The sequence below is a fragment of the Xyrauchen texanus genome, chromosome 5 (genome assembly GCF_025860055.1).
Source record: "Xyrauchen texanus isolate HMW12.3.18 chromosome 5, RBS_HiC_50CHRs, whole genome shotgun sequence".
Classification (NCBI taxonomy): Eukaryota; Metazoa; Chordata; class Actinopteri; order Cypriniformes; family Catostomidae; genus Xyrauchen; species Xyrauchen texanus.
The window spans coordinates 32,140,425-32,157,382 of NC_068280.1; the positions used below are offsets into that span (position 1 = coordinate 32,140,425).

The following is a 16,958-nucleotide window of genomic DNA, read 5'->3' on the forward strand; positions in this document are numbered from 1 at the left end:
TTCATACAGTTTCAAGCACCTCTCCGACTCATGCTGTGAGCATTTCGGAAATAGCGCATGTGCCTGTACTCTCACACGCACCTCTGCACTCGGCACTCAATACGGCTGCTCAGCGTGCACCTGCGCCTCTGAGAGCCGTAGATTCTGTGTTAGCACAAAGCGATTTGCCGGCGGGGCCCATACGTCACTGCGACACGCCCCCAGCCGGCATTCAGCCCATATCTGTGCGAGCAGAAGCCTGGGAAAAAATCCCCGACATGCCGAAATGGGTTTTGAACATAATAAAACACGGATACTCACTTCAATTCGCTACGAGACCACCCCGCTTTTCAGCGGTGGTCGAGACGAAAGTGAGGAAAGACGTGTCACATGTTCTACGCACCGAGGTGCTCAAACTGATAGAGAAGGGCTCTATAGAAACTGTTCCTCCCTCTTTGAGCGAGGCGGGTTTTTACAGCCGCTATTTTCTCGTCCCGAAAAAGGACGGTGGCCTTCGCCCCATCCTGGATCTCAGACATCTGAACAAAGCGTTAATGATTCGCTCGTTCAGAATGTTAACAACCAAACATATCCTTGCGCAAGTTCGCCCCGGGGATTGGTTTCTATCAGTGGATTTGAAAGACGCTTACTTTCACATCTCGATAGCGCCTCACCACAGGCCCTTTCTGAGATTCGCTTTCGAGGGACAGTCATACCAGTACACAGTACTACCATTCGGCCTATCACTGGCCCCCCGTACATTCACGAAATGTATGGACGCGGCACTTTCCCCCCTGAGACAGCGGGCAGTGCGGATACTGAATTACCTCGACGATTGGCTAATCATAGCACAATCAGAGGTTCAGTTAATGACACACAGATCTTGGACTATCAGCCATTTACAATGCCTGGGTCTGAGAATAAATTTTGCAAAGAGCGTGCTATCCCCCAGCCAGAATATTTCTTTTCTGGGAATAGTGCTAGACTCAGTGCAGATGACAGCGCGCCTCTCATCAGAGCGCGTGCTCTCTATTCGACGCCTTGCAACATCGTTCAGAACGGGCGCGCACGCCCCCGTCAAACGATTTCAGAGAATGCTCGGTCTCATGGCCTCGGCATCAGCTGTACTCCAGCTAGGATTGTTGCACATGCGTCCTCTCCAGCACTGGCTCAAGAGCCGTGTCCCCACTCACGCGTGGCGCTCGGGCCACTTTTTGATCAGAGCGAATCACGGCTGTATAAAAGCCCTGACGCCCTGGAAAGCCATAAACTGGTATCAAACCGGCGTGAGTCTGGGCGTGAATACGCGGAGAAAAATGATCACGACAGATGCCTCCAAAATAGGATGGGGGCCCTTTACGAGGGCAGGCCTGTTTCCGGCTTTTGGTCAAACCCGGAAGAGCCTACACATAAACTGTCTGGAAATGAAAGCGGTCGCCTTGGCTCTCAGAGCCCTGCTTCCGTACCTGCAAAACGAACACGTCCTGGTCCGAACGGACAACATGACGGTAGTTTCGTATATAAATTGCCAAGGTGGACTCAGGTCGAGCTCCCTGCACTCTATGGCCAGGGAGCTCATCCTATGGTCACAACACCACCTGCGCTCGCTAAGGGCAGCGCACGTGCCAGGCATCCTGAACCAAGGAGCGGACATGCTATCCAGAGACAAAGTTCTCCCAGGAGAATGGTCTCTCCACCCTCTGACGGTTCAGTGGTTATGGCGAACCTTTGGCGAGGCAGAGGTCGACCTCTTCGCCTCCAAGGAAAACACGCACTGCCCTCTCTTCTTCTCAAAAAGCACGGACGCGCTCGCCCAAGTTTGGCCGAGCCGCCCCTTGTATGCTTTTCCCCCGATCGCGATGCTGCCTCAGGTCATCAGTCGGATCAGGGAGGTGAAATGTGCAGTGCTCCTGGTAGCCCCACTCTGGAAAAACCAGACATGGTTTCCAGAGCTGGTACAGATGATGCAATCTGCCCCATGGTCGATTCCGCTGAGGCAAGACCTCCTCGGACAGGCCAGCGGGATGATTCTTCATCCCCGCCCCGATCTGTGGGCCCTCCATGCATGGCCCCTCAACGGGTTCCCGAGAACCTCCCCAGTGGAGTTCTGAAAACCATTACTGAGGTGCAAGCCCCCTCTACGAGGCGCTTGTATGCCCAAAAGTGGAAAGTGTTCAGTGACTGGTGTGATACCAAGAGCTTGAACCCCAAAACATGCGAGATACCAAGTGTACTCGCCTTTTTGCAGGAGCTGCTGGAGGCGGGCCGCACACCCTCCACGCTCAAAGTCTATTTGGCTGCCATAGCGGCGTCACACAATCCTGATAAAGGACATTCATTAGGAAAAAACTATCTGATCGTTCGTTTCCTAAGAGGCGCTAGGAGGATGAACCCTCCTCGCCCACCTTCGGTGCCGATCTGGGACCTGGCCACCGTCCTGGACGCACTCAAAGGTGCCTACGGTGAGAGATTTCACGGAGCACTTCACTGAGGCGCGGAAGGATTCGCAAGCTATGCATCACTTCCTGCCTAAGCGCTCCAGCTCATCTCAAAAACCGCCCCAGCAGCAGCAGCGAGCCAGGGCAGAGCCGCCCGTCTCCCAACCGAAGAGCAGACCTGAAAAGGACGCTCGACGCCGCTCGCGATCCGCTGGCCGAAGAAAGCCGCAGGAGCAACGAGGCCCTCGACCCAGAATCACCCTGAACACAGAGCCTCGTAAGTCTTCCTAGCAGCAGGAAGAAAGAGAGGGAGTACGCGTCTCGCAAATGCCGGACCGCTCCCTCGCAAACATTTAAAACATTACCCAGTCCCCTTACAGGCGGCTGGAAATATCTATACAGCAGTCAATGGGCCAGTCATAAAAGTCGCTCACCTGCAATCAAACACCGTTTTCACGGCGACACACAGAAATCACCAAAAGAGTCATTTTCTGCCTGTGTCACTAAGGGTTCACAAGTCCACACTAAAGTGCGCATTCCCACATATCAATACTGTCCAAACAGTGCCAAACACCTCCCCAGCTCAGGCTGGATGTCTCAAAAATGTATAGTGTACCTATTGTCATGTATGCACCACTACACACAAGCACTGTTCCCACAGTTATAAACACTTCCCCAGTAAAAGCGGGAAGTGCTATAAGTGTAGCGCGTGTGCCTGCCGTATTGCACGCACCCCTACACACAGCTACCCACACAGTTTCAAACAGCTATGCCGCAAACATCACAGATGCAATGCGCGAGCTAAGAAACTCCCCGCTAAATGTGGAAAGCTTTATGAATGTGGCGCGCGTGCCCATAATGATGAATGCACCCCCACTTCAAAACACTGTTCATACAGTTTCAAGCACCTCTCCGACTCATGCTGTGAGCATTTCGAAATAGCGCATGTGCCTGTACTCTCACACGCACCTCTGCACTCGGCACTCAATACGGCTGCTCAGCGTGCACCTGCGCCTCTGAGAGCCGTAGATTCTGTGTTAGCACAAGCGATTTGCCGGCGGGGCCCATACGTCACTGCGACACGCCCCAGCCGGCATTCAGCCCATATCTGTGCGAGCAGAAGCCTGGGAAAAAATCCCGACATGCCGAAATGGGTTTTGAACATAATAAAACACGGATACTCACTTCAATTCGCTCGCAGACCACCCCGCTTTTCAGCGGTGGTCGAGACGAAAGTGAGGAAAGACGTGTCACATGTTCTACGCACCGAGGTGCTCAAACTGATAGAGAAGGGCGCTATAGAAACTGTTCCTCCCTCTTTGAGCGAGGCGGGTTTTTACAGCCGCTATTTTCTCGTCCGAAAAGGACGGTGGCCTTCGCCCCATCCTGGATCTCAGACATCTGAACAAAGCGTTAATGATTCGCTCGTTCAGAATGTTAACAACCAAACATATCCTTGCGCAAGTTCAGCCCGGGATTGGTTTCTATCAGTGGATTTGAAAGACGCTTACTTTCACATCTCGATAGCGCCTCACCACAGGCCCTTTCTGAGATTCAGCTTTCGAGGGACAGTCATACCAGTACACAGTACTACCATTCGACCTATCATTGGCCCCCGTACATTCACGAAATGTATGGACGCGGCACTTTCCCCCCTGAGACAGCGGGCAGTGCGGATACTGAATTACCTCGACGATTGGCTAATCATAGCACAATCAGAGGTTCAGTTAATGACACACAGATCTTGGACTATCAGCCATTTACAATGCCTGGGTCTGAGAATAAATTTTGCAAAGAGCGTGCTATCCCCAGCCAGAATATTTCTTTTCTGGGAATAGTGCTAGACTCAGTGCAGATGACAGCGCGCCTCTCATCAGAGCGCGTGCTCTCTATTCGACGCCTTGCAACATCGTTCAGAACGGCGCGCACGCCCCCGTCAAACGATTTCAGAGAATGCTCGGTCTCATGGCCTCGGCATCAGCTGTACTCCAGCTAGGATTGTTGCACATGCGTCCTCTCCAGCACTGGCTCAAGAGCCGTGTCCCCACTCACGCGTGGCGCTCGGGCCACTTTTTGATCAGAGCGAATCACGGCTGTATAAAAGCCCTGACGCCCTGGAAAGCCATAAACTGGTATCAAACCGGCGTGAGTCTGGGCGTGAATACGCGGAGAAAAATGATCACGACAGATGCCTCCAAAATAGGATGGGGGGCCCTTTACGAGGGCAGGCCTGTTTCCGGCTTTTGGTCAAACCCGGAAGAGCGCCTACACATAAACTGTTTGGAAATGAAAGCGGTCGCCTTGGCTCTCAGAGCCCTGCTTCCGTACCTGCAAAACGAACACGTCCTGGTCCGAACGGACAACATGACGGTAGTTTCGTATATAAATCGCCAAGGTGGACTCAGGTCGAGCTCCCTGCACTCTATGGCCAGGGAGCTCATCCTATGGTCACAACACCACCTGCACTCGCTAAGGGCAGCGCACGTGCCAGGCATCCTGAACCAAGGAGCGGACATGCTATCCAGAGACAAAGTTCTCCCAGGAGAATGGTCTCTCCACCCTCTGACGGTTCAGTGGTTATGGCGAACCTTTGGCGAGGCAGAGGTCGACCTCTTCGCCTCCAAGGAAAACACGCACTGCCCTCTCTTCTTCTCAAAAAGCACGGACGCGCTCGCCCAAGTTTGGCCGAGCCGCCCCTTGTATGCTTTTCCCCCGATCGCGATGCTGCCTCAGGTCATCAGTCGGATCAGGGAGGTGAAATGTGCAGTGCTCCTGGTAGCCCCACTCTGGAAAAACCAGACATGGTTTCCAGAGCTGGTACAGATGATGCAGTCTGCCCCATGGTCGATTCCGCTGAGGCAAGACCTCCTCGGACAGGCCAGCGGGATGATTCTTCATCCCCGCCCCGATCTGTGGGCCCTCCATGCATGGCCCCTCAACGGGTTCCCGAGAACCTCCCCAGTGGAGTTCTGAAAACCATTACTGAGGTGCGAGCCCCCTCTACGAGGCGCTTGTATGCCCAAAAGTGGAAAGTGTTCAGTGACTGGTGTGATACCAAGAGCTTGAACCCCAAAACATGCGAGATACCAAGTGTAGTCGCCTTTTTGCAGGAGCTGCTGGAGGCGGGCCGCACACCCTCCACGCTCAAAGTCTATTTGGCTGCCATAGCGGCATCACACAATCCTGATAAAGGACATTCATTAGGAAAAAACGATCTGATCGTTCGTTTCCTAAGAGGCGCTAGGAGGATGAACCCTCCTCGCCCACCTTCGGTGCCGATCTGGGACCTGGCCACCGTCCTGGACGCACTCAAAGGTGCCCCGTTCGAACCTCTCCGAACCGTGCACCTCAAGCAGCTCTCGCTCAAAACCACGCTCTTGCTGGCACTCGCTTCAGTTAAAAGAGTGGGCGACCTGTCATCAAGCGCTGCTTGCCTGGAATTTGGACCTAACGACTGCAGAGTTGTCCTTAGGCCAAAGCACGGGTATATTCCTAAGGTGCTCTCTACACCCTTCAGAGCACAGGTGATATCTCTGGCAGCGCTATCGTCCTCAGCAGACGAAGGTGATGCAAATTTACTCTGCCCGGTCAGGGCGCTCAGAGTATATTTGGAACGTTCTGCCCTGTTCAGACAGACGGAACAATTATTCGTATGCTTTGGCGGCCGAACTAAGGGTCTCGCTGTCTCAAAGCAACGAATATCGCGCTGGATAGTGGATGCTATAGCGCTAGCTTATGGAGCCAAGGGCCTTCAATGCCCCTTAGGCATCAGAGCTCACTCTACGAGGAGCATGGCCTCCTCGTGGGCATGGTCGAGTGGGATACCCATTGAAGATATTTGTGCGGCGGCAGGCTGGGCCTCGCCTTCGACATTTATCAGGTTTTATAACCTACAGGTCCCCTCACTACATTCCAACATTCTATCAGTCTGACTGTGGAATGAACTGGAGTATGTATATGCTGGGCATCATCTCCTCCCTTATAAGGTCCGTCTCTGACCGACTTAGAGGGTTTATTATGCGTACCAGTACACAAAAGCTCAGTACATGAGATATGTGCTTGTGTTTGTACAAGGAGCGCCCCACCTTGAAGGCAAGGGCGCCCTGTCATACCCCACTATATAGCTCGCCGCTGGCCGGCTCGTGGAATATCACTTTGCTTTAAGGCTCAGGCACCTGCCTCTGGCTTTATAGAGCGAAGTCAGCAAGCACGGCGTTTTACATGGTGTTCCCATAGTGTAAGCTACTTACGCAAGGAGAGACATCTCGATAGGGAACAACTCGGTTACTAACGTAACCTTGGTTCCCTGAGAGGAGGGAACGACTATTGCGTAAGCTGCCGTGTCTGTGCTTGGTCAGTTCGCTTCAGTCGATTGAACCTAAAAGAACTGGCATGACGGGACGTTCATTATATAGCCCTCATATGCTAATTTCAGCAGGCTCTGAGCGCGCGAATGCAGGACGCGCCCCCATTGGTCGCGCGTTCTAAGTCGCCCCGTCACTGGTTCGAGCAGTTGCCGCAGCACAGCCAATGACCGAGCTGCCTCGCTCATCACTGTCTGCTGTGCAGCTGCAATGCGTTTTACATAAAGACGTCAATATTTCTCGAGAAACTGAGTTTTCCCATAGCGTAAGCTACTTACGCAATAGTCGTTCCCTCCTCTCAGGGAACCGAGGTTACGTTAGTAACCAAGTCGTTCTGTCATTCTACTCTAACAGTTTGAAATGCCCGCCAAAGCACTTCCTGGAATTATCTGAAGTCTACGTGAATCACTTGACGATCAAGCATTTAGAACTTCCGTTGTCGCAACTCTCTCTCTATATGGCTCTGCCATTCACTACACTGAACATTCCAACAGTGCAGATACACCAGAGAGTCTTTGCACTATTGTTGTTTTCCTTTAGATTATAATTTTACACTATAGTAATTGTACACAACTAAGCTACAAAAGATGTCACAATCCAAATGCACTATTAATCAATAAAGCATATTAAACTGAAATAAGGGGGAGGAGTAGCAGTTTATCTACAAAATTAGGCCACAAGGATGACAGGCACCCCTTACCCCCTTAATGTGAGTGCACATTAACAATGACCCACTAACATGTCCCAAACATGCTTACATTCCACAGTAATATGACAAGACTACATGGTTTAAAATGTAACCCTATAGCATGTCTAAATGATTATAACTAAAATAGTGGGCGTTTTTACGCATGAACCTCTTTAACCAGTGCAAGTATTCATATTTTATGAAACTCAGACCCGGGGACACGACAGGTTGGCTAATTTCTGTGAGTTCAGCCCCCAAAATGCAAATATAAGAATGACGCATGCAGTGCATTCATGCATGTCTGTAGGAGCTCATTGAAGGGTATTTCTCATGTAATCCGATGGTCGCGTCGTGAGTGGGTGTGTCACTCAACATATAAATACGACGAGTGGGTTCATTCAGAGGAAAACCAGTCAGAGAGAACCCACCATACTCGTACGGACTGTTTTGGTAAGATCAATGAGTGACATAATGACTGAACTTTTATTTTTGTTGTAAATTACTGTATGCTACTTGATATTTAGGCTATTTGTTAGCTTGATATTTAGGCTTGAATAAACTGAAAATATAAAAATATAAATATAAAAATAAATAAAACAAACAATCATATTTTAACTTCTTGATTCATATTTCGTAGATCATTGCGTCACTGATGGAAATGTCACTGCATAGAACTCTCGCGCTCTTGCTATTCCTCACATGTCTCTCACAACTCATCTTCACTGCCATGACTGAGAGCATTAAGGAAAGGAGGAAAGGAAAGAGGCAGGAGAGCCGAGGTGATAATGCCATTGCTGTATTCAAGGGAAAGTTCACAACCAAGGACAAGGCGCAGTGCTCGTGGGTGGCTCGCGGAGAGGACACGTACACCCTGACAGTTACATGCAAGCCTGGTAAAGGGGATGAATTATCCTGCAAATACTCCGCTAAGCCCGCGACATGCACTGAATATTTTTTTAACCCAAAGAGCTACTGGAAACAGATCGCTAGATCACTAAAAAAACAGAAGAAACTTTGCATGGATCAGCGCGCGCTCCTCCGAGCGGGTATGTGTAAGCGCGCGCCACAAGATGCGCATTTTAAACTAATCGAAACGACACAAGCGAAACCCACCAAGGCAGAGAAGACACCGACAACCACGAATGCAACTTTGCCAGACACTAAGAGCAAGTGCACGGAGCGCGTTGATCACAGCAAACTCGCCAAGGAGAAGTGTGGAGATTCCTGGGCGAGTCTCTGCACGTTTCTCTTTACCATAGTGCAGAGCGGGGACTGTTGAGTGGATATAGACAGCGTGCAAGTGGAGTGAGAAAGAGACTTTAAATGCTCCAGTATTAAGTGTGTAATTTCGTATTAATACTACTACTAGATCTTGTCAAGATTTTTTGTATGCTGTAAAACATCACTTTTACTGTAAATGCAGAAAAGTACTGTGCAGCTGCTGCTGACGCTGACTACTCTGTAAACTGCAGTACATCCATTCATGTAGGATTACAAACCTAACTGTATTTATGACATACAAAATAAATATTTTTATTTATCTTTGTTGAGATAAATATCTCATCTTTATTTATAGTTTCTCTGTTCTTTTGGTGATGAAGTATGTTTTATATTTATGTAAAATTGACGAAGGAAACGACACACAGCAACACTGTAAAAAATATTTGAACAGTAAGAGAATGTAACAATACTACAGAAAAACGTTAAATGGTTAATGGATATTTACTGAGGTGCATTTAGCAAAGATGAGCCACTTCTATTAAAATGAATGGTAGAAAATAGAAAGCTTAACCAAGGAGATCTGAATGGTCAAGGGATGTAGAAAAGTAGTCCCACCTTACAGATAAAAGAGCCAATTACCTTTTAGATACAGACATCACCTGCAGATCAACTCTAGCACCTGCATGCGCATTAGCTATTAAAGCAGGGAAAAGTGGTAAATGGTCTGCACTTATATAGCGCTTTTTTTTTTAACCTTAGATGTTACCAAAGCGCTTTACACTGTGTTCCAATCACCCACACACACACACACACACACACACACATACACCAATGGCGGCAGAGCTGTCATGCAAGCATCTTGGGGTTCAGTGTCTTGCCCAAGGACACTTCGGCATGTGGAGTTGTGTGGGCCGCGCCAACAATGCGATTGGCAGCCGACCTGCTCTACCACCTGAGCCACAGCCGCCCCAAAAATTTAAATGTGCTGCATCCAAGCCGCTAGGTGTCAGTGTAAGTCAAAGATTAGTTTTTTTTTTTTACGTAATATGACGTAAAGAATGAGAATTTATGATACCATTTTGGTCAGACTTTATTGCTGGTTTGAAATATGTTCTTTGATTGTAATCTTGACTAACCATTTTCGAAATTTTGGTCTTTCAACATTCAAGTAGTTATGAGTTGCACTGGCATGACTGGAAATAGCATCCCTAGAGCATTCCAAAGATGGCCGACAGTGGACTGACTTGCTAGAAAGATTTTGGGTGGACTCAGTAACTTTTGTCTTTGTGTCATCTTGGACTTACACTGACACATAGCGGCTTGGATGCAAAATAATTTAAAATCAATCGTTTTCCATTTAGATGCCATTGTAGAAATGTTTAATTCACAGTCCGCCATGATTACTTTAGTCAATATGTGAAAGTGTCAAATAACAGGACGGTTACTGAGATTAAGTGAGTAATATTCAGCTGGTCATGTGATTCTAACATGGCAGCACCCATGTGCGGACCCTATACATGTAGAATAAAACAGCTTTTATAAGGTTACTGTTATGACTGGAGTCGTCATGTGAGTGGTCATGATTTCCTACATATATTGCAAAATTACAATTCACGTCTTTAGGAGATAAACTTTTTTAATGAGGAAAAAAGTACTGAATGCACCATTAACATTTATGGTAAAAAATCATAATATATTTAACAAGAAAATACATGTAATTTTTTAATAAAAAAATCTTTATATATATATATATATATATATATATATATATATATATATATATATATATAAAAGCTTAAAACCTTAAAATTTACAGCAAAAATGTTTATGTTTAACAAGTGAATACATGTGCTTTTTGTGTTAAACTATTATTAATATATGGTGCAATTACGGTGTTACCAGAAGTCCCTACATGTCACATCATATTTAATTATATTTTATGGGAATGCATTTTATTTTTACAACCTTCATTGTTCAAGAAGCAGCGGGAGAGATAACGTAGCCACAGATTCCAAAAAACTGGTGTGTTTCATATCTGCTTCACCTCACACTGTGTGTACTGCTTTATTTATCAATTTCACATCCATACTCTGTACATCTTTTACAAATAGACAATTTCATGCACGCACACACTCCTTTAAATAAATTTTCTACTACTTTTACAAATAGACAATTTCACGCACGCACACACTCCTTTAAATACATTTTCTACTACTTATCAAGTCTTCGGAGGAAGTGCCTATATGTGTTTTAAAGGGCTGTCTATTGATTAGGGTGCGTAGTGCCAAATGTCTTTTTTTTGCGACAGAATCAATGCTCAGAATCTTTAAAAAAAAAAAAGTCAAAATCTTTAATGATCAATCATTCTTATGTTTGTATTTGAAGGATTTGAAGAAGGTTATCAAAAATGATGAAATAATAGTGGTAGACTTCCTCTTTAAGAACACAAAAGATTTAATAAAAGGCAGGGACTCAAACTATGAAGTATTTCTATGTCTCCAAAACAAATGTACACACAGTATATGGTTGCCATTGCCCTTTTGACCTAGAAAGGATGATTTTATCACATTATATTTATATTTTTAGATAAATGGAATTAAATAGTAACCTCACAAATCCAGGTGTTACCTGTCATGTTCAGAAGATTAGGGTCAAGGGTCATGCTCAACCATCTGGAATTGCTTGACATAAAAGTCTGGCCTTGTGTCCGAATACATATAACCTACTATAAAACATGCCGAAAGAGTACTAACATTTTTTTCAAAAGAGTAGAATGTTCGAAACCTCAGTTTTCAATAAACAGTAGTCGAAAAATACCTGGGTGACGTACAACCTGGGTTGGGAGGGTTACTTTTGAAATGTATTCCACTACAGATTACAGAATACATGCAGTAAAGTGTAATTTGTAACATATTCCGTTAGATTACTCAAGGTCAGTAATATATTCTAAATACTTTCGATTACTTCTTCAGCACTGTATTTTTTCACTTGTTTTTACTATAAAAACTCTGCCAGTACAGTAAGACAAAATACACATGCTTAAAATACATTCTCTGAAAAACCTTAATATCTTGTGCAGTGTTGTTTCTAAAACAATATAAATAAAATTTATCTTGTTTTAAGGATTTTTAGATATTTTTACAGGAAATCAATACAAAAATTATTATTAATAAAATGTTTGCCCTAATATGGTCTTACTAGAAAAAAGAAATGATGATCCAAAGTGAATTTTCTTAAAAAATATGATCGTTCCTGTTAACGTGCATGTAAAATGGCTAGAAATAGCACTTTAGCTTAGCGTAAAGCTGATGATTTACACAAGGTTTATTTATATTTCTTCTGCTCCAAACTTACTTCAAACTTCTCTGTCTGCTCGTATGAATGTAACACATCATAAGAAAGTTTCAACGCTGTTCAAATGCACTTTGGATCGCATCATTTATATTTATAAATGTTTTCCATCTGAAAGGACTAAATATTAAATGAAACAAATGACAATAAAATGCAAAGTAATCTCTTCAGTAATCAAAATACTTTTTGAATGTAACTGTATTCTAAATACCATGTAAATGTAGTGGAATACAGTTACTTATATTTTGTATTTTAAATACGTATTAATGTTACATGTATTTCGTTACTTCCCAAACATGGTGGTTAAATTGTATTTGTTTATTAAATTCACAAAGAGGTAATTATTTTTGCAGTTGTTGTTGCTACGTCATATGGGACAATTCACCTTGTTTCCAGATGAATTATGTCCAGGAATGTACTTCAACCTGCATACATAAAGGACGTACTTTATTAAAGTTCTTCATAAAACGCAGTACATATTCTGAAAGTACACAAATTCAGATGTGGTCTAGGTGTGTTCAGATTCTGACAGAGGTGAAAACTAAAATATACATATTATGTATGTAAATTATAAAGATATAACAGCAGAGAGATGCATACGTTTGCATTTATGCATTTGGTAGAATTTTTTTATCCAAAGTGACATTTTGAATGTATGAATGTGTGATCAAAAACGCACACACACACGGACAGATTTTCCTACAAAAGATTCCTTTAAATCTTCCATTCCCACTAAGGAATGACACATTTCACATATACAACTGAACCCACAATGAAACAGATTCTTCTCGTCCGGGCCAAATAATGGCTTAGTCACATGACCATCCATGACATTTACTTCAGCAACAATACTGTACTTTTTTTTATTTTAGTTTCCCATAGGCAACCACTGAACTGGAGACAAGACACACACACACACACACACGCGCGCACGCACACACACACACGCGCGCGCACACACACACACACACACACACACACACACACACACACACACACACACACACACACACACACACACACACACACACACAAACTGATGTTGCTTAACATACGTGGCCATTCTGTGAGTCATCTGTCTGGGTGGTCTGTGCACGTGTGTGGGAAAGCACAGGTGTGTCCATAACCAGGAAGCAGGTAGCATAAACATAACACATGTCTACAGCAAAGAATGGGAAGGGGATCAATGTATATTCTCTCTCTCTCTCTCTCTCTCTCTCTCTCTCTCTCTCTCTCTCACACACACACACACACACACACACAAACTTGTTTTCATATCATTGTGGGGACGATCCATAGACTTCCTTGCATTTTATACAGATCTAACAATAATTTCTATCCCCTAACCCTACCCTTAAACCTAAAACTCACAGAAAACTTTTTGCATTTTTACATTTTAAAATCTGCTGCTCACTTCTACGTTGTGTCGAAGAAGCGACACTAGGGGTCTCTCTTGAGAGCCTCGCGTATCTCTGAACTTGAGAAAAGGCCAATGAGAAATTGGCAGACAGAATTAGCATGTTCTGCCCCCAGACACACGGGTATAAAGGGAGGGAAATGAGTCTGTCCATTCAGAATTTTTCTTCGGAGCCGAGCGTTTGTGTGATCAGCGAGCTGCATTCACAAGACTGTTCACTTCATCTCTACAGAGAGATATCAGCGGCTTTCTCCTTCTCTGCACAACATTGCAGCTTTGCCCCTGGGTACTTCGACAGCACTTCTAAAATAAATAATTTTCCCTAAAAGAGCAATACACAGCTGGCGTTGAACATCCTTTTCAGGATGCGTCTTTTTAAAGATGTCTTTCCGCCCCTGTGTAGTTCCTGGATGCGGTCGAATTTCTCTCCACTTCTGACGGTCATAAGAGCTGAGACACATCTTTCTCTACAGTTCACGTTCGACGGCCAGGCATATCAGTACAAGGTCCTCCCCTTCGGCATGTTCCTGTCCCCTCGCCTCCTCACGAAGGTCGCAGAGGCAGCCCTTTCCCTGCCAGGGGAATTGGGCATCCGCATACTCAACTACCTCGACGACTGGCTCATCCTGGCCCAATCCCGAGAGTTATTATGCACCCACAGTGACCAGGTGCTCAGGCACCTCAGCAACCTAGGGCTTCAGGTCAAATGTCAAAAGAGCAAGCTCGCCCTGGTTCAGAGCATCTCTTTTCTTGTCATGGAGTTAGACTCAGTCTCAATGGTAGCAGGCCTCACCAACGAGCACTCACCTTGTTCAAGCCAGGCACGACGGTTCCTCTAAAATATTTTGCACTGATGGGTTGATGCACAACCCATGAAAGCTGAGCTCCCACCTGATGATCTGCCTTTTTCCTCCAGTGACGTGTGCTCCACCCTGAGCAGAGTGAATGCACATAAAGCTGCTGGCCCTGATGGCAACCCGGGCCGAGTGCTCAGGGCCTGTGCAGAACAGCTGGCTGATGTCTTCACAAACATTTTCAACCTCTCCTTGGCCCAGGCCATTATCCCCACCTGCTTCAAAACAGCCACCATTGTACCAGTACCAAAACATGCTGCTGCAGTGGCCCTCAATGACTTCCGCCCTGTTGCTCTTACTCCCATCATAGCAAAGGGTTTTGAGAGGCTGGTCCTCTCCCACCTGAAAATATGTCTGCCCCCAACACTGGACCCATATCAGTTTGCCTACACACCCAACAGGTCAACTGAGGATGCTATCGCCTTAGCTCTTCACCCTGCCCTGACTCACGTGGACAAAAATAACACGTATGTCAGGAAGATATTAATTTATTCACAGTGCCTTCAATACTGTGATCCCACCCAAGCTGATCTCCAAGCTCACTGATCTTGGCATCAGCCCCTCCCTCTGCAAATGGACCTTGGACTCTCTCACTAACAGACCACTGTCTGTTAGGATCAGCAACCACAAATCCACCACCCTCACTTTGAACACTTTTGTACCACAGGGCTGTGTGCTGAGTCTAATCCTCTACTCCCTCTTCACCCTCGACTGCATACCTCAGCATGGCTCCAACTCCATAAAGTTTGCAGATGACACCACGGTGGCTGATCAGCGGCAACGATGAGACGGCCTACAGGGAAGAGTTACAGCACCTGGTAGTTTGGTGTGCCAACAACTATCTCACACTCAACACCCAGAAGACCAAGGAACTGATTGTGGACTACCGGCGGACTAGGAAAGGACACACACACACTCCCATCTACATTGATGGGGATGAAGTGGAGCATGTGACAAGCTTCAAGTTCCTGGGTGTCCATATCTCTGAGGATCTTTCCTGGACCTACAACACCTCCACTTTGATCAAAAAGGTGCAACAGTGACTTTACTTCCTTAGGAAGCCAAGGAAAGCTCACCTGTCCCCTCACATCCTGCTGAACTTTTACTGCTGCACTATTGAAAGTGTCTTAACAAGCTGCATCATAGTGTGGTATGGCAACTGCACTGTATCAGACCAGAAGGCACTCCAGCGGGTGGTGAAAACTGCCCAATACATCACTGGTGTCCAGCTACACTCCATCAAAGACATTCACAATAAACGCTGCCTAAGGAGGGTGAGAAGCATCATCAAAGACACCTTTCACCCCAACCACGGTCTGTTTACTCCTCTCCCATCTGGGAGACGCTATAAGAGTCTTCGCTGTCACACCAGCAGACTCAGGAACAGTTTCTTTCCCTCAGCTGTCAGCCTACTGAACTCTAAACTCAGGCGCTGAACACTACATCCCACCCGAACTACATATTTGTATTTTATTTTGTATTAAAAAAACAATTCACACATTCCCTTGCACATTTCTTGCATATAAATTCTACCTCCTGATGCCGCTTGCACTGTTATGGTCACCGGCCATATAAATATATTTACACATTTACATATTTATACCTCATTCTGTACAAAACACCTTCAGTTTTACGCTTCTTCATTTGCACCTTGTACTGTATTCATAGACATTTGCATTGAGCTGGTCTCTGCTTCTCTATATCAAAACAAAAAAAACAAAAACATATTGTATATATATATATATATATATATATATATATATATATATATATATATATACAGGGCCGGCCCAAGCCTTTATGGGGCCCTAAGCAGAATTTGATTGGGGGCCCCTCGGTGCCACCAATATGATTGAATATTGTCAATGCTTGATTATTCGCACACTATAAATCTAACACCTTATCCCCTTATCAATTTTATTAGTTGTAGCTATGTTGCTTACAACATACAAATGTCTGCATGGCATGATTTTACCCTTCTATGGTTTTAAATGTAACAGTAGCACACCTATATTTACCCAATCTTGTTATCCCTCTGTTACCAATTTTGTGGACTTCCTAGAGAACAATTTGCAGCAGAAGCTGTAGACTGCATCATTTATTTTTGAATAAGTGAGACAGCTCCACTTACATTATTTCCCCATTAATTAACTTTCTGTAGGTGTAGTGGAAGCTTCGGCCATCAGGTTTTTCAGGGAATGTGAAGTTTTCCTTTATAGGCAGTGGCCCTCTGCTTACCAGATCAGTCCTTTCTGAGTCAGACAGGATAGATGACCACTCAGCTGGGTCAACTGGAGGAGCTGCTGATCCATGGTGTAGGCTGGAAGTTGCTAAGTGGGTAGATGTGACATCGATCCCAATGACCACAGAAGTAGAAGGACCTATAAGGAAATTACATTAATAATTAGAATTAGAAATATTAATCTCATGATATTCTACAGTAACTGAACAAATACAAAGGCTGCCGTGCTATTAACTTGCCACATCCGCTGAGATTGAAACAGACATGGAATGAACAGCAGGATCAGTGGATGCACGTGCTGGGAAGTGCTCCTCGTATGCAGAGGATGGACCTGATGAAAGATGAAAATAATAATAATAAAAACTAGCCATGTTAGATGTCATATTAGAAGGTAATGCAACTGT

At 45.4% G+C, this 16,958-nt stretch overlaps 2 protein-coding genes across 2 annotated transcripts in view; one reads left to right on the forward strand and one right to left on the reverse strand.

Moving 5' to 3' along the window:
* Positions 1–16,684, reverse strand: part of zmynd10 (zinc finger, MYND-type containing 10) — a 65,621-nt gene extending 48,937 nt beyond the window's left edge. Inside the window, exon 1 of the mRNA XM_052127549.1 lies at positions 16,444–16,684. The gene's annotated coding sequence lies outside the window, so the exon portion shown is untranslated. The remainder of the gene's footprint in view (positions 1–16,443) is intronic.
* On the forward strand, positions 7,760–8,988 carry fgfbp1b (fibroblast growth factor binding protein 1b). Its single transcript, XM_052127559.1, has 2 exons — positions 7,760–7,919; positions 8,107–8,988. The coding sequence occupies exon 2, from the start codon at positions 8,122–8,124 to the stop codon at positions 8,746–8,748; it is 627 nt and encodes a 208-aa protein (XP_051983519.1). The 5' UTR covers positions 7,760–7,919; positions 8,107–8,121; the 3' UTR covers positions 8,749–8,988.
* Positions 16,685–16,958: the final 274 nt, after the last annotated feature.